General features: G+C 54.3%; 1 protein-coding gene across 2 annotated transcripts; it reads right to left on the reverse strand.

Annotated features, from left to right (window-relative positions):
• Positions 1-4,157: 4,157 nt before the first annotated feature.
• On the reverse strand, positions 4,158-11,689 carry PERM1 (PPARGC1 and ESRR induced regulator, muscle 1). 2 transcript variants are annotated; one of them, XM_071766740.1, is made up of 4 exons: positions 11,607-11,689; positions 8,969-10,930; positions 7,400-7,516; positions 4,158-5,704 (listed from the first exon to the last, which is right to left on the reverse strand). In XM_071766740.1, exons 2-4 carry the CDS (start codon positions 10,926-10,928, stop codon positions 5,625-5,627), a joined length of 2,157 nt encoding a protein of 718 aa, XP_071622841.1. In that variant the 5' UTR covers positions 10,929-10,930; positions 11,607-11,689; the 3' UTR covers positions 4,158-5,624. The 2 variants fall into 2 exon arrangements, with proteins under 2 accessions (XP_071622841.1, XP_071622842.1); XM_071766741.1 differs by having other exon boundaries at positions 11,526-11,682.
• Positions 11,690-20,622: the final 8,933 nt, after the last annotated feature.

The raw sequence follows: 20,622 nt of genomic DNA on the forward strand, positions 1-20,622 counted from the left end.
TATTTTTCTTCTCTCTTTCTTTGCAGTCATATGGTTTAATGGAGGGGAATTTTTGTTCCAGCACTGCTGTCCTTCCCAAAGCCCTCTGAGGACTTTAGGGCCCTGGATCCAGCAGGATTTCCAGAGTGCTGACTGTCTCTTGTTCAGGTCACTTATAAACACTTAATCCTAAAGCAAAATCTTCCCTGCTTTTGTCAGGCAGCCTGGATAGATAATGCCAAAGCTCATCAGACTTTGCTTCAGCCCTGCCTTCTTCTGGGGGTCTTGGAAAGGTAAAATTCAGTCAGTGACAGCAATGCCCATGCCATGCTGGGACTTGGGATGGTCTATCCCATCCCCTCTGGGGAAACAGGGATGAACTGGGCAGGACACACTGGCCAGCCCCAGCACTAAGGTCAGGAATGGAGCAGAGCTCCCTCGTGGAGCCCAGGTGGTGCAGGGTTTGGCTCTGGTTTTGTCTGACCTCACTTTGTGGCAGCCACTTTCTAACAGAGAGGGGGAACTGGGCAAGGAAAGTCCCAAGGACTGCAGCCAGACACCTGTGGGCCACTTTGGTCCCTACATCTGCTCTGGGCAGAGGACCAAGTGCCCTGGCTGCCTCTGCAGGGTGATTCTGCAGGGGAGGAAGGGGATGTGACCTTGGATTTAAAGCTCAGTAACCTTTGAGGGCAGGCAGAGGGTTTGCCCTCCTGAGCACACTGCTCTCTGGGAGAAAGCTGAAAAAAAGGGGAGCTGCTTGTGCTGTGCTTAAGGCACTGCATCACCAGGAAAGGGATGGAGGTGCTGGCTGCAGGAACCTGGTGTGGCTGTCCCCTGGGGAGCAGCTCTGATGGTGATCTGTGACAGTGACAGCAACACAGGGCCACCAGCAGCAAGGTGCTTCCCAAAGGTTGCAGAGATGTGACACAGCTTCTGGAGCAAGTTGAGTCCTGCTCCCAGAGAGGCAGCTTTCCTTCCTGGCTACATCTGGGCTAAATTTGTCACTCTTTCAACTGCTGCCCTTTCTCCAGGCAGGCTGCTCCTTTCTCACGCTTCCAGCACGCCTTTTGTGCACAGCTGCTGTGGTCTGTTGGGCTCTTATTTCAGGTCCTGAACTCCATCTCTGTCTTCGTCTGTCTGTGCCTGACTTATTGCCTTATTCCTGCTGTACTTCTGGGGCAAAGAGGAGCCACTTCCAGCTGCTGCCCGGGTCAGAACATGGTGATTTGGGATGAAATGTGAGCATGCCCTTAGCAAACAGACACCATCGGGGGTTAGCACCAAGAGAAAGGGGGGGTTGTGGGTGTACATGGGACCTGAGTGTTGTGATAACAAACTGAAATGGTTACACAGCCCCTGCCATAGGAGCAGCTGAAGCACTTTTATTTACAGCCTTTCCCATCTGGGTTTAGCTCCCCTAAAAGCAGCAGCACCTCTTCCTCCTCTCCCGCTATCTCTCCCTACTTCAGAAGCTTGCCCAGCTTTACTAAGCTGGTGTAATTAAAGCAGAGCAATTTATGTGTTTCCACAAGCCCTAAAATACTTCCAAACCAGTCCCCATAAACATCAGCTTGGTCAGGACCCAGACCTCAGCCTGGTTTCCCAGTGGGTTTGTTGGCCTTTGGTTTCCCGTGGTGGTTTTGTCTTTGTGAGCTCTGCCCCCAGGCACCTGCCTTAACACCACGAAGACCCCCCCCACCCTCTTGCTTTTCTTCCAACAAAATTCTCAGCAGATGCAGGATTTTTTAAAAACTGAGGGTTTCTTAAAGTGGCACTGGATGTCTCAGTGCAGGTGGTATTAAAATGGAAATCATAGCACCTGTAAACAACCCAAATACCTCTAATTTCTGGAGAAATGTACCCATCCCTCCCAGCCCAGCTGGAGCAGCAAGATGATCTGAACCAGGTCACCCACCAAGTGCCAGCCCAGTGCTCTGGAGCTGCCAGCAAGGCTGTGCTCCCCCTGCCAGGCAGGCTGGTCACAGGATAGCTGCCTTTTTATTCACAGAGGCAGATGAAAGGCATGAGGTGGTACCAGCTGCCAACAATTCACTCCCTGACGAATGATCTCTCCACCCTCCTCACTCCCCCCGAAGTGCTAAAGATCCTGGATAGGGCCCCAAAGCCAGAGCTGGAAAACTACAGGCTGCTCCATTTCTCTCTGCTTTCTGACTTCCAAGCTGCATTTTCACACTTCTTTTGCTCAAAGAATAAGCAGCAGAGAGAGGAGTTTTTTTTAAAAAGACAGTGGAGCCTGTGACCTTTGGCTTCAGGACTTTGGAGAAAACCCCTTTGTGGCTGAGGTCAGGATGCTGGGCAGAGCAGCTCCAGCTCAAACCCTGTGCACGGACTCAGGGATTTTTTTATTGTATCTATAAGGACTCTTAAGGTTTGGGAAATCCTTGGGGAGCACTTGGTGTGAACATGTCCCTTTCTGAAACCACAGCTGAGGCTTGGCAAGGACCTGCCGGGCAAACCTGCTCCATAATCTTCCTCGGAAAAGCCAGCACCTCCCTCTCCAGAGCCCTTGGTCCCCTGAGGAGTTAAAGAGAAGCAGGATTTGCTGTAGCCTGTGATGAGCAACTCCCTCACTGCCCTGTGGGTGGGGGAATCCACCAAAATATGTTCTCACGGCCGGGTGGCTGAAGCAATTGGAGTTTCTGTCAGCCTCGGATAAGAGGGAGGTGATGATCTCTCTGCATCCCTGGGCTGGCACCCCTGGGGCCAAAATCCCTCTGAAGGATGAGGACAAGCAGGTCACACCTAGCAAAACAAGTCCCCGGGAAGCTTTGCTCTGGTTTTATTAGGGAGATGAAGCAAAGAAAAAAAAAAAGAAAAGAAAAGAAAAGAAAAGAAAAGAAAAGAAAAGAAAAGAAAAGAAAAGAAAAGAAAAGAAAAGAAAAGAAAAGAAAAGAAAAGAAAAGAAAAGCACACACACAAAAAATAAATCTGGCTGGCTAATGTGATGGCTATGGAAGAGGGAGGAGGGAAGCAGCCCCCTGCCAAGCCAGGGCTCCAGCAGCCCCTGGCACATGGTGATCAAGGCCAGATGAACCAGGGAGGCAGTTCCTGAGGGTGCACCTGCCTGACTTTTTCATCTGCTTGGCAGAAGGGGTGTCAGATGTGGGAGCTACGTGCGAGGCAAGGAAATGGGGGGGGGGTGGCACTGCTCCCACCCCTCTCTTTGGTGGAGGGAGAAGAGGCTCTGGGCAGCAAGGATGCACTGAAAAGGTCGTTTCTATAGTGGTGGCTGCTGGAGTGAGATCCAGGCAAGATGACCTGGATGTGGAGGGAGAGGAGAGAGCTTAAAAGGTTGGAGAATAAACCAAGCATTAAAATTGCAGGCAAGTCTGGGCTGGTTCCCTTCAAGGACACTGGAGACACTGCTGCTTGGCTGGGCACAGCAGACACAGCTGATCTCCTGATACCAACAAGATCTTTCAATATTTCCTTCTGCTTCTGCAGAGGGCTGAAAACATCTGTCTTCTGAAATATTTATTTCATCCACTTCTTCCAGCAGAGATCAGAAGGAGTGTGACATGTACCTCTAACCTGATGGATCAGCTGGCACTTTCTGCAACTTTTAGCACAGGGAGATGCCAAATGCCATTTATGTCCCCACGCCTGAACTCTGTAGGATCAGACACTGATTATCAGAGATAGGTAAAGGGCACTCACTGGTAGAGGTGACAGGCACCTCCTGTCACCTACAGCATCACAGAAACACTGACTCCTCCTGGGAGGGAGCTTTGCAGGAGCTTTTGAACACTAGGATGGAGGCACTGAGAGAGTAAAAATGTTTCCTCTCAGAGTGGGAAAACAGGTGCTCAGTGCCACTGTGTGAGTCAGGGACAGCCAGGAAGCTTCTTGTCCCACCCCAAGTGAGGTGTTTTGGCTGCACATGGCTCACCCAAGGGACCACTGGGACCTCTTCTTGCAACAGCCAGGTCTGATTTGGATCTAGGGTTGTATCTGGGATTACTAACTGCACCCAAAAGAGAGGAGAAACAACCCCACATACCCCATCCATCCTCCAGGGCTCCTCAGCCAGCACATCAGCTCCTACATTTTCCTGTCAACAGACACATCCTGGACTATTTGTCACTCTTTAAAACCCAGTGCTCATTCAGCAGCTTCACACACAAACAGCATCAACACAGGAATGTACACAAAAAGTATTAAATGAGATAGATCTTTATTAGAAGCTTCCAGCATATTTTATCTGCTCTCCTCCTCCTTGTCCACAAAACTCCTTTTACTGGATATACAGCTGCTGGAGTCCACATAGAGCCTGTACATCTTTCTCTCCTGCTATTTACTGCTACAAATCTCATCATACAATGGTACAGTTTGCTCTCTTATCAGCAATAATCCATGGAACTTCACACATTAAAATCACATGGCACTCTGCACTGCAAGGAAAGAGCTAAACCTCTTCTCCCTCATTTTTAAAGACACACATTGCCACAGACTGTTCCTGTAAAGCTCATGGGCAGATCCCTGTGGGTATTCTGGGCAGATTTCCCACCAAGTACCTTTGTGGATCTGGTCCCTAAGTGCTTCACAAATCTCACATTCGTGCTGTTATCCGACTTGGGGGTGAAGAAAAACCCTCCTGGATAATGCCCTTGAGTGATCAGGAAGGAACCTGAACCACTTAACTTTTATTCACTCCCCCTTCCATCCTGGGTCTCCTCCAGCCCCCTCCAGTTCCAGGAGGTTGCATGTTCAACCTCCTCACTCCCCATCTCCTCTGTATCTCTAGACCCTTCATCTGGTGCTTGTCAGAGCCAAACAAGTACATGTGCCCCTTCCTCATCTCCAACATACTCCTGTCCTCCTCAAGGCTCTTTCCCAAAGTTTCCCTGGGCTCAGCCCCTCTTCCTGCTGCCCCTTCTCATCCTGCAGCACCCTTTCTGGCTGTGTGACACCTGCCTATGGGACCAAGACTTGTCCTTGCAGTGGGTGCTCCTCACCCAGACCACGTGCAATGAGAAACCCTATCCCAGCCTCCTGAACCGTTGGACCGAGCTGTGACTTCTTGGAGTGAAATCCAAGAGGATGAGTCCTCCTGCAGTGACCCAAACTGGTCATGGGAGATCTGGGCCTTGCCAAGTGCCTGGCCCCTCCATCCCCTGCCCAGCTAGCCAGCAAAGGACCATGTTTGGACAGAGACAGCTCTTCTCCAAAGCTCTCTCCTCCCATCCTTGACAGATACCCCGACTTTTCCACAGGAACCAAGCACATTCCTGGTTTCTTTTGCTTTCTCCTCCCCCCACGACCTCCTTGGCCACCGGGCAACTTCAGCAGAGGGGACGGGCAAGCAGTGCCCTGGAACAGACACTGTGACTACTCCTAGGAGATGATGGCACAAATATGCAAGAAGTGTACAAAGAAAGAAACAGAGCCAGCCCACCCCGGGCTCCTCTTCTGTCCAGTACAGGTACAAACTGCCTATCGTATTGAAACCACTGTCACTGGAAGGATCCTGCTCCCCGTGACATCCTTGCCCCCTTTAGGGATGGGTCCAGAGAAGTCTTGGTGCTGGGGTCCAGGCTTCTCATACCACCCAAGAACAAAAGTCCCCGGCCTCTGCCTCCACCATCCTGGCCTGTCCTTGGGAAGCACCTCTGGAGTTTGGGAGCTTAGATCCGGGGGTGTCCTTCTCTCACCTGCCGTCTGAAGTACCGGATGGCAGAAAGGGTGCCAAAACTTGCCAGGAACACTGGAAAAAAGTACAACACATTTCCAGAGTGAGGCTGGGTGTTTCTTCCAAACCTGAACATTTTTTTTTTTTTCTTTTTTTTTCCTCCAGTCTTGAAACCACAAGCTACTTGGCTCAGTTTGGTCCCACTCCTCCTCCTGCCTTTGCTCTTCATCCCCATCACTTTGTGCTTGCTCCCACTGAGCTGCCCCTAGCCTGGGTGACCACCTCTAGTCCTGTAGTTTGGGCACAAGAGTCACATCACTATTTCAAAAGAAATGACTTTTTTTTTAAGAGAAACACAACATAGACTTCCTGTGTGTGGTAGAGATGGGTGGTGGTGAGATGTACAGGTTCACCTGGAGATCTACTGAGTCTGGTCTTGGATGAGGAGGACACAGTAGGAACTCTCACCAGATCTTCAGGACAACCCCTTCATTTTCTACATCTGTGTGAGCCAGAAAGATACCAAGGAAAATACCATTTTGTGGATTATCTGTGGATACCCTGATCCCAGCCAAAAGCAGAAAATACCCAAAATCCAGGAGCAGAAAACGTAAGGGTACAAAAAAATAACTAATGGAGATTTACACAGAACCAAGTTCTTCCCTGTACTTCCAGCTACTGTTTTTAGCTTGGCTCAGTAGAGAGGTCACATTCCCCTGATCTGTGCCAAAGCAAGACTGGGAACCCAAGCAATGCCTTTGGACTTCCCCGTTTAAGTTCAGACTCGATTTCCATTGACATGGCCTGAGACACAGTCAGGGAAACGGATAGAACCTAAAATGCCAGGAGAGAACTGCTGTCCAGGATGTCAGATGCTCTCTCTCCTCCCCTCCTGCCTCCTGCACCCTGGGTTATGCAATCCTGGGGGCACGAGGCCCCTATCCCACTTTTCACACCCTCTCCAAGACCACAACTACCATCTAGTACTAAGAAGGCAAGGAGGAGCAGGCCAAAAGCTCCTTGTGATGACTGTGCTGAGCAACCTTAGCTAATGAGCTATTCTCAGCCTGGGGTGTCAGCTTCCTGTGTGACCTTAGTGGGGAACATTCCTCCCCAGGACAAGCAGTGGGAAGCCCTGGCCCCAGTGTCTCACCCCAGGAGCTGGACCCCAGGGCAGGGTGGCTTCTCTGGCTGTCCTCTGTCCTGTTCTTCCAGCAACCAGCAGCTCTTCCAGGCACAGCTCAGCTAATTGGGGCTGCCCAGCTTCTTCTGTCCCCAAGTGCTGTGGTTGGGGAGGAACCTGCATTTACTTGCAGGACTTGGTGCACCAGGAAAATACCTCAGCTAAGCTATATTTAGAAAAAAGATTATACCTTTCCAGCACGTCAAAAAACCCCATGTGTGCTCCTTCCAGCTGAGATGAAGGAGTATCAGCCTGCATGCTTGATGTTCTGAGCCAGCTTCTAGCTAGCATGGATCCTAAAGAAACCTCTCATCCCCTGACACCAGGACTGGTCCCTGTCAGGTGGGATGGAGCAGGGCCAAAGCTGGGGACAAGTCACTTTGTGTGGGGAAAGGACAATGTAAGTGGGTAGGAATCAGGAGAGAGAAGGGTTTAGAAAGCCACAGGAGAGTTTGGGAAAGCAGGAAGATGACTGCATCTCCCCACAGGCAGTGTTAGGTCTGTCAGCATCCCTGCCTTGCTCCCCACCACGTGGTTCCACAAAGTCCTCCCCATCCCTCTCCCACCAGGATGGGCCCAGTACATACTGGTCTTCCAGGCATCTGGAGCCTGCAGGTCTGAAGTCTTCACTGCCCAGGAGGCAAAGGCACAGAAGACCAGGCACATGTCCTTGTGGGTCAGCACCAACGGGGCCTCAGGGCTCCCTGGGAGAAGAAGAGCAGAAGGGTTGGGGTTTCACCTCCTCTGCCCCCCATGTCACTGGGGCAGGGAGTCCCTCAACCTTCCAGAGTAATAAATACATCTGTATTTTATACACATTTATTACACACCTGCCCTCCTCCCAGAAGAGATTTTTTTCACCACTGGTCAAGTCAAATGTGTCTGTTGAGGACCTGGGTGCATTTCCTATGGCAGTTCCACGTACTCACCCCTCTGGGCTTTACACCTGAGGCCACCCCCATGCACTGGGGCTGCAGGCAGGTCCCCTGGGGCAGGGTCCCCTTCCTGCAAGGCAATGCCCCAAGACACCTTCCCTCCAAGAAATCCCAGTGCTCAGCATCCCTCTGCAGATCCCACCTCACTGCACCACCTGCCAGGCCCAGGGAAGGAGACAGCCCTGGATGCTCTGCTGGAGTCCCAGCCTCGAGTCTGACTTGAAGATGTGTTACAAGAGTAGATTATTTTTGTTCCTACGTTTATTTAATCAGATTTTAATTAAGACTGGCTTATGAATTAGCTACCACCCTGGCAAAGGGGTTTTTCCTCTGTGCAAACAGACTGGAAGGTTTATTTTGAGGCACCCTTTGGGATGACTCAATCATTGTTTGGTTTTAATATTAACTGTGAGGCACCATGGCTGGAAGCATCCCATAAGCTTTAAGATAAACACATGGGTTGTCCTGGTGGCTCAGACTTGCTCTGCCTTTGTTCCTGTTTCTTTTACCTGCTTCCAGTAGCAATCAAGGTTCAGGTAACCTCTAAGGTCTCTGGAGGGTGGTTTCCAAACCTGCATGTATTTTGGAGTCCCCCCTCACCTCTTTCAGTGGGAAACCTGGGATATGTTCCACCCTTTTCTCCCAGCAAAACGAGCTGGATTAGCAGCCCAGCCTTGACAGGACAGTGGCTGTATCTCAGGGACATGAGTTCTTTGGTGCAGAAGGATTTTGCTGCTTTGTCTCCCATTCTCTCAGCAGAACTGGAGGTCTGGGGGTCTGCAGGCACCAGGGTGGGAGATGCCTGTCCCCCCTAGACCTTGCAGTCCCACCAGACATGGTTAATGCCCACTGCACTAAGCTCCTCCTGGCCATGGTGCAAAAGAACAGATCAGATCCACAGTAAATCTGATCCATCAGGGAGAAAACTTGAGTCAGCTGGGAGGGGACTTTGGGCCAGGAGTGAGTGTGGCATGAATGCTGTCACCAGCCCCAGGACTGGAGCTTGCAGGGACCAAAGCAATCTGTGCACAGAATGTCCCCAGATTCCCTGCCCGTGCCTCCTGCAGGGCACCTGCTGGGCACAGGGAGAGTGTGAGCACCACGAGTGTGACACAGAGTGGTGGCTTCAGACACCCTTCCAAAAATCCCTGCTAAAGCCCAGGGCTGCTGTGGGGCACAGCAAGGTGCCCGGGTGTGGGGCAGGGGGTAGCAGTGCTTTACCTGTCAGCGCAAGGGCCATGTCCAAACCTTCTGGTGACTCCTGGCCTCTTCCCAAGGGAGACAGAGGGATGAGGGCGAGTTTCTCTCCAGATCCTCTCCTCACGAGAGCCTGGGGAGCTGGGGACTGGCCCCTGACCAGGCTCACTGGCCTTTGCAGGAGGGACTTCAAAGCCCCCACAGCTTTCTTCACCTCGGAGGCTGAAGTGATGGGGAAAATCCCTCTCCAGCCCGTTCTGTTCCTAGGCCCATCTGAAAAGAAGTGTTTGGACATCTCAGGGACCGAGATAACCAGGGAGTCTTTGACTGGAGCCGAGCTGGGATTGTCATTCTGCAGCTCAGTGTGGTCCAAGCTGCTGAACTTCTTTCGCTTCCTCTCTTTACCCTTGACTTTTTTCCTGTTTCCTTCTGGTTCACTGAAAAAATATTCATACAGTTCAGGCCAGGACATTTCCCCTTCCAAGGGTTTTTTCTCCCCCTCCAGTGAGTTCCCCAGTTCTTCTTCTTCCCCTTGGGATTCACAGAACAAATACTCATACATCTCTGGCCAGGTCACATCCAGGGTGTCTACCTTTGCAGAGGCCCCATCTACAGAGCACGGGGGGCCCAGTTCCACGGGGGGCTCAGCTGCAGGCTCCTTGGGAGCTGTCCCAGAGCCAGCCCTTTCAGAAGCCACCATGCTCTTGGGATGGAGAGGCTTCTCCAGCACTTCCTGGCATGCCTCTCCCGCGGGAACCACGGCTCCGTTGGCAGGGATCACTGCCACAGTGTCACAAATGCCCAAGCCACCAGCCTGCTCCGGCTTCGAGTGCTTGGTGGCCTTCGCCTTCCCTGGGGGCTGTGTCCCCGGTGGCTCCTTCACCTTCTGCTTTGGAGGAGCACTCGTGGCTGCTTCACCCTCATCTCTGCCAGGGCTGGGCACCGGCCGCTTGCTCTCGGCTGCCTCCTCGCTCCCCACTTTCACCAGAGGCGGCTTCGCTGCCTTCTCCTTCCCTTTGCTTTTCCGTGAGGTGAGGGGTGAGCTCAAAGGTGCCTTCACGGCTGCTCCCTGTGCCGCAGCCCCCGCGGGTTCCCTGTCCCCTTGGGCCGCCTCGGTGGCCCCGGCTCCGCGCTGCTTGCGGTTCTTTCTCTGCTGCCCTGGCACCTTGGGCCTCACCACGTCCGGGGAGCTGGGTTCCATGTTTGGTTTTTCCCCGCTCGCCTCCTCCCGGGTTTTGGGTGCAGTCTCCAGGGACGGACTCGGGGGGTGGTCCCGCGGGGGTCCCCGTTGCACGGGCTCCGTGCGTGGGTTTTTCCTCCCGGTCGCCGGCGAACCGCTCAGCGGGAGAGGCTGCGGGGCCAGCGGGCTGGCACGGGGCTCTTCGCCTCCCTCCTCCCCTCCCTGGGCTCCTGCTCCGGCCGGGGGCTTGGGGGGCTCCATGGCCTGGCAGCCGCTGCCTTCTCCTTCCTCCGACGGCGGCTGCGGTGCCGCTGGCTCCTCACATCCCGCGTTCTGCCGGGGGGTGCCCGGGGCCGTGCCCCCCGCCGGGGTGGCTGGAGAGGGGGGACAGGAGGTCTGCCTCCTCTGGGCGCTGGGCATCGGAGGTGACCGAGGGCGGGCGGGCTTGTGGCTTTCAGACAGGAACCTGCTGACCGAGCCCAGCTCCGCTTCGTCCTCGCTGCCCGAAAGGAGCTCGGTCGGGGAGAGGTGGCCGCCGGCCGGCCGGCTCAGGGAGGTGTCTGCAGCCACCCCACGTGGGGCAGAGTGTCCCCAACCCGGCCCTGGATCGCTGCCCACCTTGGCTGCCACCTGCCCCTCGGTGCAGTCCCTCCCCGGCACGCCGTCCCCTTGTTCAATGTCACTGAGACACTGCTCCTCGGCCGTGGCCAGGGTGGCCGGCGCTAGGTCGCATTCCTCCGACGCCGAGAGGAACTCAGCCCACTCCCGGTCGTTCAGCTGGATGCTGTACTCGAAGTTATCCATGCCTGCAGCAGCACGGCCGGGGGAGGGGGGCAGAGAGATGAAGGCGTGAGGAAGGGGCACCAGCATCCTCAGATAGAGCCGAGATGGATGCCCCCCAACCCTTTCCCCCCCAGCTTCCTACCCTGTTCCCCGCCACCTGTATTCCCTCATCCTGACTTGTTTCCGGCTGCCCAAGTGGCCTGGGCAGCTCCTGGCAGCCTGAGCAGGACAAGTCTGGCTGTTGCAGGACCTGCCAGCAGTGAGACAGACCACTACCACCCCCCTCAGGCCCCTCCCGCCTCTGCTCCCCCAGCACTGAGCCTTTGGGATCCTCTCCACAGCAGCATCCCACCTCACCTACCCCTTTCCTACTCCCTTTGCCTTCAACCCACTGAAAAAAGTTGTGGGGGTTCATGCTCTGGAGCATTCCTGCTGCCTCTGGAGGTATCGTGCATGCAGGCAGCTTGCAGCACGGTGCACACAAGGACATGGCAGCAAACCAGGACGGTCCCTTCTGTACCCAGGGCTCTGGGGAGGGAGATGTGACAGAGCCCCGAGGCAGCAGGGGGGATCCAGCAGCAGGAGGAGAAGCAGAGAGCTGACAGAGCTGCATCCTACCTGTGCCAAAGTGAAAGGGGGTGATGGTGCCATTCAAAGAGCCATGCAGGAAAGTCCTCCCAGCACAACATGATGCCTTACCCTTGACAGGGGCAGCGAGCTGGGCTCCAGCACAGATCCATTCAGGGGCTAAAAATAAACACACACCCCCCTTCCTCCCCGGTGTGTCACTTGAGACCTGAGTGTGATGGGTTCAGAGAGGGCAGGCCCATATATAGAGCTGGTGGGGAAGATGTCAGGGTGCCAGACCATGCTTTCTGTCTCACAGCTCCTGGGGTCTCTGGGACCACTCCTGATGCCCACTGCTCCCTTCTGCCATCTGCCTGGGGCTGCTCCACTGGATGGTCAGCAAAGAAGGGACCCAAGGCCACAGAGCTCACAGCCTTTGGCACAAGCCAGAGCCTGACATCTGGATGGCAAGGACTGATCTTTTTTTCAACATCCCCCCCTCTTCACCTCAGTCTGTGTGTCACCCCTTTCTGGAGTGAAAAAAAACCAACAACCCTCAGGGACATTGTTTTCCCATTGATAGCACTCCTGAAGGCACTTTCAGCCAGCCCACTGCAGACTGACATCAAAAGCTGACAGCCAGCATCACAGTCTTGTGACAAACCTTGCGTGGTGCAGGGCAGCCAACCCACAGTGCCCAGGAGCATCTGGTGCAGGTGGCAGAGGGAGCCTGGGGTCAGAGCCTGAGGGGGAGCCTGGCACGAGGGAGTTACAGGGGAAGCAACTGGCAACCAAAGTGGCCTGGAGGGTCAGCAACCAGAGCCAGAAATAGCCCTGCAAGTCCCAGAGCCTGCCTCCCACCACCCGCCCAGGGGCCAGAAATAGATGGCCCAAAGCAGCACGGGGAGGGCAGCCTGAGCCCCAGCCCAAGCCCTGCTGCCCCGAGGGGGGACAGCCCTGCCTCCAGCTTCCACACACCCCTTTGGTCACCAGGATGCTGGAGAATTCCAACCTGGAGATGTCCAACCCGGTGGGACCCGTGTGCTCTGTTCCTCAATGGGAGGGGGAGGAGGTTCTGGCCGTGGTGCAGAGGAAGCAAGGCTCAGCACCCAGGTCCTGCCCCACATCTGGAGGGCAGCCAGGCCTCCTGCCCTGCCCGGCCATCCCGTGGGCAGGAAGCTCCCCGCGGTGGCTGCCTCCGTGCACTGCACCAGCCGGGAGCTGGCAGCTGGAGCTCAAGTTCTGCCCCACGCCGCTGGGGAAGGACTGACCAGGACACGTTTCCTTTCCCCATGCCCTGGGCTGACGCACGCAGGGAGCTCGTCAAGCTGAAAAAAATGGGAAGGAAAGAGGTCTGCTGTCTTCCCATCCCATCTCCTGCCTGATTCCCATCCTATCTCCTGCCTGATCTGGCTACACCCTTCTCCCTCTCCCCCTCCCGTGCGCTTGCAGACGCAGAAGGGAAACCAAGTGGCTTCCTTTTCTTGGCTGCAGTCGACTTCCTTCCCTTTGAGTCCAGCAGCCAGGGTTAGTCACCAACCCCTTTAAACTCTGCCTTGCAAACCACAGCAGGGAACATAAAAGAGAGGGAGGCAGCGGGACGGAACCGGGAGCCAGCAGCAGGCAGGCGGCCCCGCGTTATCAGTGTCACATTTAAACCCAGAGCTGGAGCAGCCCCACACCAAACCCAACAGGAACTGCACACACCCCGCCACACACACACCATCCAGACACAAACAAGCCTCAGTGCAGCAGACATCCAAGTATTTATTTAGCTGTCCAGGGTAAAGCCCACACAGCGTCCTTGGGGAGCTTACACATCTGTTAGCACTTCCCTGGCAGCCCCTCGGGGGGGGGGGATGTGGAAGCCCAGAGTGGACTTCAAGGGTGAGGAACACTTTCCTGAGCCCCCCCAGGCTGCAGAAGGGACATTGTGTCCTGGAATGACCACCTCTGGTGTGCTGTGAGTCACCCTGGGCCTCTGGCTCCAGCTCTCCAGAGCCATCTCCAGAAGAGCTGCTGCCAGATGCTGGGATGCTGCAGAGCTGCTCCAGCACCTCTGGACCAATGTGACTGGCAGGACACTGTGGGGAGGTGGGCATGGGCGTCCCCCACCCCCCCAGCACCTCCCAGCACCTCCAGTATTGACTCTCTGGTATTAAGGACATTATATAAATAACTAATGTCAACGTGTAATTAGAGAAGGGCCTGAAATAAAGCAGCAGATGAGGCCCCTGTGTGCCCAACAACGTAGGACACAGCGTGGGAGAAAGAGCCAGAACCAAGGGCATGGAGAAGGGAGCTAGGCAAGAAAAAAGTGGGACTGCCATGGAGGGACACATCCTTTGGCATGAAGACCCCTCCTGTGGTTTCAGGCTGCATTTTGTTACTCCCAGACCTCAACAGAGCTTTATAGAGTAATAACCTAAGATAAGCAATTACCTATCCAGGAAATTTCATTTGGGGAAAATTCTCCCCTTCACAGAGCTTCTGAAATCAGCATTAAAACATCAGGAGTAGGGGGGGGTTGGCTGAATTCACCACCAAACAACACAGACAGTGCAGAGAAAGGTGAGTGTGGGCACACACACTGATCTACACCCATCACATCCTGTGTGCTAGGGGAGGAAGGGAGTGAGGAGTTTGCAGGAAAAGCAATCAGGAAAATAAACCCACAATGGGAAGAGAAACGTGCTTTAGAAGCACCACAGCTTTAGAAGCAAGACTGCATTGGCTGCTTCCCACTGCCTGGGACAGGCAGCTCTATTTGTGTCCCTTTTTTCCTGCCTTTTTCTGCTATGGCCCAGGCATCATCAGCCTCAGCCACTGACACACTGTGGCCTTTTCTGGCTCATCCCTCCACTCTGCCTTCTGCTCTCTCACCACCAGCCTTCCCATCTTGCGATCTCTTCCCCCCACCCCTCTCCATCTGATTCATTTCTTCCCTTCCATAAATTCCTGCAGGGTACAAACTGCTGCACAGACAGCTCAGCCCTGGGTGCCCAGGAGCAGGGAACACTGAGATGCTCAGGTGCAGCTTTCTCCTTGCACTGACCTCCCTTGGGATGGGAAGAGGGCAGACAGGGAATCTCCACCGACTCCAGAGAAAACCTGGGAGTTGCTGCACGCTGAGGAAGGGGTTAAGTCTGCATTGAAACTCAGAGTGCAATGAAGCTGTAACCACCAGTCTGGTTTTGCTGGTTTGGGGGCAGGTGAGCAGCTAGGGATTATCGCCCCCAAACCATAAGAGAGCTGCATGTTGGGTTTTTTGGTTTGGTTTTGTTTTGTTTTTTTTTTTGCCTTAACCCTTAAACTGTTTTGGTGGGTTGTTGTGTTTTTTTTTTTTTTTTTTTTTTTTTTTTTTTTTCTTTTCCTGAAACTCCCTCCCCAGGCTCTCTTAAAATTCAAGCCCATGCTTCCCCAGCAGCCAGCAGCAGGCTCACTCAAAGGTCAGCCTGAGCTGACTTGAAACTCAGCCTGCACTTGCCTGAAACCACGCCAAGCTCTTCCAAAAGCCTCGTATCCTGGCCTGAGTTTCGGGTTGCTAATCCAAGTCTCGATGGGTTTCAGGTTTCCTTGCAAACTTTGGCTTTGCTCTACACAAGAGCAGCCTCAGGCCACATCTCTGCTGGCTGGGGGACCTTGGGGCAGAGGGACACCTCCAAGGAAGAGAGGCAGGGCACACACAGAGGCAGGGATGCTCCCAGTATCCATGGCCCTGGACTCACCAGAATCTGCAGCTCCTCAGCTTTGTATCCAGAAGAGCCAAGGACCTGTGAGCCACCACCCCTTGGGCCCCAGGAATGGTTGGAGAATCCAGCAGGATGAGGTGCAGGACCTGCTGGAGGACAGGCAAGACCCAAATCCTAGGAAGCTGAGCAGTTCCAGGTTATCCCACTGCAGAGTTTTAACCCGAGGGCCAGCACAGGAACACCATGGGCTGCTGTGGCTCTCAGGTGGCCCAGTGGCCATGAAGCCAGGTGACCACTGCCATCTCCCTTGTCACCTTGCTTGCTGGTGTGACCCAAACCAAGCACGCCAGGCTCAAAGCAGCTCCTACCCAGACAGACAGAATTATTCTGTTTTCTCTACAAGTCCTGAAAAGAAGCTGCTGGGCTGAAGTTCCTGCTCAGAGTAATCACAGTTTCACCACTGAATCCAACAGGATCAGGTTCTTTTCACCTGTGGAACTCATTTTTCCTGGCTTTTCCACTAGATGTCACTTATAGCCAGAAAGTTAGCAGTTTCCCAAGGTTTTTAACCTCCTCCTGATGCACAGGTCTGTGCTACCCTGCAAAAGAGGTCTTAGATATCCAGGACATCAGGAGTGTAATGGTATCAGAGCTGTCAGGGAGGGGTGGAGGGGAAGCAAACATCTCCTGAGCATCCCATCCAGCTGGTGTGGTGCCTCCAGGGGAAAGGAAAAAGCCACATTCCATATGGCTGGAAGAGCAGGGGCTTTGCTAACACCACCTTGAGCACGTTGGGAGTTTCCACAGCCAAGCCTGTCCTGCTTTGTGCTGCAAGGTGAGAGCCTCAGTGACCTGAGGTCACCAGATGCCACGTGTGGGTGCCCAGACCTGGGAGCAGCTCTGCCCCTGGAGTCACCAACCCATCCTAAATTCTTTGGGAAAAGGCCTTATCCTGCCCGTGCACATCCTTGAGGGGTTTAACCACCTACTGTATCTGTGCTTAGCACAAACAAACAAACCAACAAAAAGAGGTATTTTGGGGGTGAAGAAGTCCTCAGCCCCATGTGGTAGAAGCATGAAGCAAAACTCAGAGGAGGATGAGCTGGGGTCTTGGGCCACCTCCGGGGTGTTCTTTTTCTCCAGCACCCAGCATGATTGATGGGAGGAGGGGAAGAGGATGCTTGGGGCTGATCCCTGCCCTCGGCAGCAAACCCCAGCTCCTGGAGGAGATGTGGGAAGAGAGAAGAACCTGAGGCTGTCTCCCAGGGTGTCAGCCCGGTGAAAATCTCCCCTCCCGGTTCTGGCTGCGGTCCTGGAAAGGGCAACAGTAGCCGGAGCGGCAGCCACAGCTCCGTTTTCTGTCCAAACCACTGATTAATGATGTTTTGGGTTGCAAGGGCCTCCCCAGCCCAGCCCAGGCTCAGATACAAGCTGTTCCACATCTGGAAGGTCTGACAGGAGCCTGTCAGACCCTCCAGGTCCCCGGTTCTTCACCCCAATGCTGCCCACCCCCATCCAAACCCGACCCCGGTCCAGCTGAGGAGGGCACGGCCGGGGCTGTTATTTTAACTCCCAGCAGCTCGGGCACTCACTGATCTCAGCCCACCCACTGTCAGCAGCTTCAAAGAGCAGAGGAGAGGTCAGGTTGCAAGCACAACAGACCCGGGGAGCTCCATCCTCACCCTCTCTCCCCAGGGCAGGAGAATCCTGGAGCAAAAGGCTCCCGGCTCCAGGGAATGCCTGGGGCATCGCTCCGGTCTGGCTTCAATTAAACCAACCTCGGAGAGGCGGTGACATTAACCCTCTGAAGGCTGTAAAATGGGAATCCCAAAGCCTCTGGGTTGTTCCCAGAGTCAGACATTCCTCTGCCCACAGGGAAAGGCTCTGGAAGCACCCACGGAGGGTGCTCAAAGAAGGGATGGAGGAGCTGGGGCCAGCGATGCCAAATGCCACCGGCCAAAAAAAGCTCAAGGTCTCTGCCAGCTGAAAGGCTCCCAAGGACCTGGCTTCATCCCTCACCTGGGAATTAAAAGCCCCAACCCTCTGCTTGGCTCTTTCCGGGGAGTTAATTTGTTTTCCCGTTTTGAATACAAAAGCCCCACAGAGAATCGCGGCCAGAAGAACAACAACCCGTGCTCCTTATCTCCTTCAGGGTGAGGATTATTACCAAAGAGGTTTCTGAGACAAAATTCGGATTAGAGCTGGGCCAGTGCCACGACAACAACTCAGCCATCCCAGTGCCTAAGGCAGAGTGTGCTGGGAGACCTCCCAGCAGCAGGGATGGAGCAGCAAGTGTAAAACCTGAGGCAGGACAAAGGAAGGGGCTGGATTTAGCCCCCAGTAACACCCAGCTCCCTGTGCCACACCTGGGACTCCTGTTTTAATATTTTTTTTTACTGAAAGTAAGCTATTCCTTCCCCCTGATCCTTGTGGGTGAATGGGGAGCTTGCATTGCTCTTTGCACAGCAGTTATTTGGGTTCTGGCTGGGGACTGGGTGTTTCTGAGTGTTTCCTTTGCACGTTGCAAAAATTCTTCTCCCTGATTTGAAAAGAACTCAAGGTAGCAAATCCTGGCCTGGGGTGCTGAGGATTTTCAGCTCCAGCCAGGGTTTTTTACTGGCAAGGGCACAGAGAAGGCAACGCCAAGACCCGTGAACTGGGAAGCAGATGAGGAGGTTTGGGGTGTGTTTAGAGGTCACCCCAGGCTTTTTGCACGACCTTGCTTGGGACTCACTCCCTCTACTTGTGTTTCAGGGCTGCAGTAGCTCCTCTGCCTGTTCAGCACATCAGCACTGGCTCCTTTTCCCCTTCTGCTCTCTGCCAAGCACAACACAGTGAGTGCCACTCCGGCCCTGAGCCTCCAGACGCTGCTGTAATAACCCTGCTAATAATAATAATAATAATGATGACAGCCCAGATGCACGGCACTAATGGAAATCTCTGTGCTACCTGGGGCTGCCAGTGACTAATCTCTGGCCATTGATTTAGCAGCTGAGACCAAGCTGAAGAAGCAATAACAACTGCCCAGACAGGAGCAGGCACCAGAATTACAGCTGGAGTCAGATGAAAGGTTTGGGAGGAGTTATCCCTTCTCTCCTGCAGCAGGATGCTCCTGGCTTCCACAGCTGAGATGAAGGGGGGAATTGCCCCTGTGCTCAGCCCTGGTGAGGCCACACCTTGAGTCCTGTGTCCAGTTCTGGGCCCCTCAGCTCAGGAAGGAGATTGAGGTGCTGGAGCAGGTCCAGAGAAGAGCAAGGAGGCTGTGAAGGGATCCAGCACAAGTCCTGTGAGAAAGGGCTGAGGGAGCTGGGGGTGTTGAGGCTGGAGAAGAGGAGGCTCAGGGGAGACCTCATCACTCTCTGCAACTCCCTGAAAGGAGGTTGGAGCCAGGGGGGGGTTGGGCTCTTTTCCCAGGCAACTCTCAGCAAGACAAGAGGGCACAAGAGGTCTCAAGTTGTGCCAGGGGAGGTTTAGGTTGGACATTAGAAAGAATTTCTTTCTGGAGAGGGTGATCAGCCATTGGAATGGGCTGCCCAGGGAAGGGGTGGATTCTCCATCCCTGGAGATATTTCAAAAGAGCCTGGATGTGGCACTCAGTGCCATGGGCTGGGAGCCACGGGGGGAGTGGATCAAGGGTTGGACTTGGTGATCTCAGAGGTCCCTTCCAACCCAGCCAATTCTATGATTCTATGATTCTATGATAATTCCTCCTTTCTACCCCTCCACCTCCCCCAGCTGAAGTTGGTTCTGTCCTCACCTGTGACCACAACCAGACCTGAGAGCAGCATCCTCAGCTTTCCCTGAGCCCCCAAGCTGGGCACAGAGCTGCTCTTCCTTTATCCTTTTGCCAGGAAAAGGCTTCACCAGCAGTGCCACAGAGCCCCCCCCGGCCCCATCTCCCCCATCCCTGTGGCCACCATGGGAATTACTGCTGAGACCAGAGCAGGGCAGAGGAGGTGATTGCCCAGGCAGAGTCTGGAGTTGGGGGTGAGCAAGGGGAGGGGGAAAACAGAGGCAGAAACAAGTCAGGCAGCAGCTGACTGTTCATGCACCTTTTTTATTCCTCCCCCCCGGGGGACAGAGGCTCAGAAAATACAGGCATGGGCCCAGGGCTCCCCTCTCCTGGCATCTTAACAAGAAGCAGCTGCTGGAGGCAGGGTAAGGAATCACACAAGGAGAAGGCCCCATTGCTTTAATTAAAGGTCAAGGGGCCATTCCAGAGGCTTCCCAATTACCTCTGGAAGAGTGTCACTAATGTGAGATAATGATGTCACCCGGCCACTAATGAGGCAGGTTAAGCCAAACCTCCAGGGCCCCCCTCCCCGCCAGGATCTGTTCTCCCCAGCAGAAGGGCCAGAGGGAAAATGGTCCCTCTTCCCCCTCCACCTCTTCCTTCCCCACCAGCTCACCAGCTAATGGGGCTGGGGGAGGCAGGAGGAGAGGCCAAAGCCCTCTTTGAGGTTTTTGTGCTGAGGAGCAAGGCCCCTTTTCTCCTCTTGGTGCAGTGAATTGCTCCTCAGAAGTGATGTCAACAGGACATTGTTTGGCCCTGACCCCACTTCCCTTCATGCTCAGCCCAAACCCAGCCCCATCAGTGCTCCTTAACTCCATCTGATTTGGAGCTGAGGATCTGCCTCCTGCTCCAGAGGGCTCCAGCCCCTCAGCTCCTTGCTCCTGGCATCTCCAGCATGCAGGGTGGGTTGGCCCCAGGCTGCTTTGTCTGGTCAAAAATTGACTAAAGCAGCCACACACAGGGGTCTTGGGTCAATATTGGTTTTGGGGAGGGATGGGGAAAAAAAAAAAAGAAATGTTGAAATGTTCAATTCTACCCACCCTCTGCTGTGCTGCTTGGCTCCTGCCTCAATGCCTGGGCAGGGGAGGAGTGTAAACACCTCTTTGTCTTATGGATCAGGCACCAGGCAGGAGGTGAGGAGACAAAACGCTGGAACAGGGATTAAAGGAAACCCAGAAATTGAGGAAAAAAAAAAAATCCATAGGGCCCCTTTGAACTGGGAGAGGAAAGGGGACAGAGAGCAAGAGAAGTACCCAAAATAAAACAAAAAATGTGCACATCCCAAACTGATGGGGAAGGGGGGCAGCTCCTGGGGGACTGCAGGATGTGCTGTCCTTCTGCCTTAATTCTCCTGCAGCCCCAGAGGGCAGTGGCAGGGGGACCCTGCAAACCAGGGCCAAAGGGCTCTGGCAGTGGCACCCACACCCTGGAGGAGCACTGCCCCAGCCCTAGGTGCATTTCCCAGGCTTCTGCCAGGTTTCTGGTGACCAGGCTGCTGCAAAATCGAAGCTTAGGAGAGAAATTGTGTTTCACAGACAGAGCACAGCTCAGCACCCCCCTGGCTGCTCCCTCCTGGACACAAAGGGATCCAGCTCTGAACTGACCATGCAGCTCCTGGGAGGTGATTAGAGGTTATCAGCAGCTTCTCCTTGGCCTCTCCCTC

The sequence above is a fragment of the Heliangelus exortis genome, chromosome 23, assembly GCF_036169615.1.
Source record: "Heliangelus exortis chromosome 23, bHelExo1.hap1, whole genome shotgun sequence".
Classification (NCBI taxonomy): Eukaryota; Metazoa; Chordata; class Aves; order Apodiformes; family Trochilidae; genus Heliangelus; species Heliangelus exortis.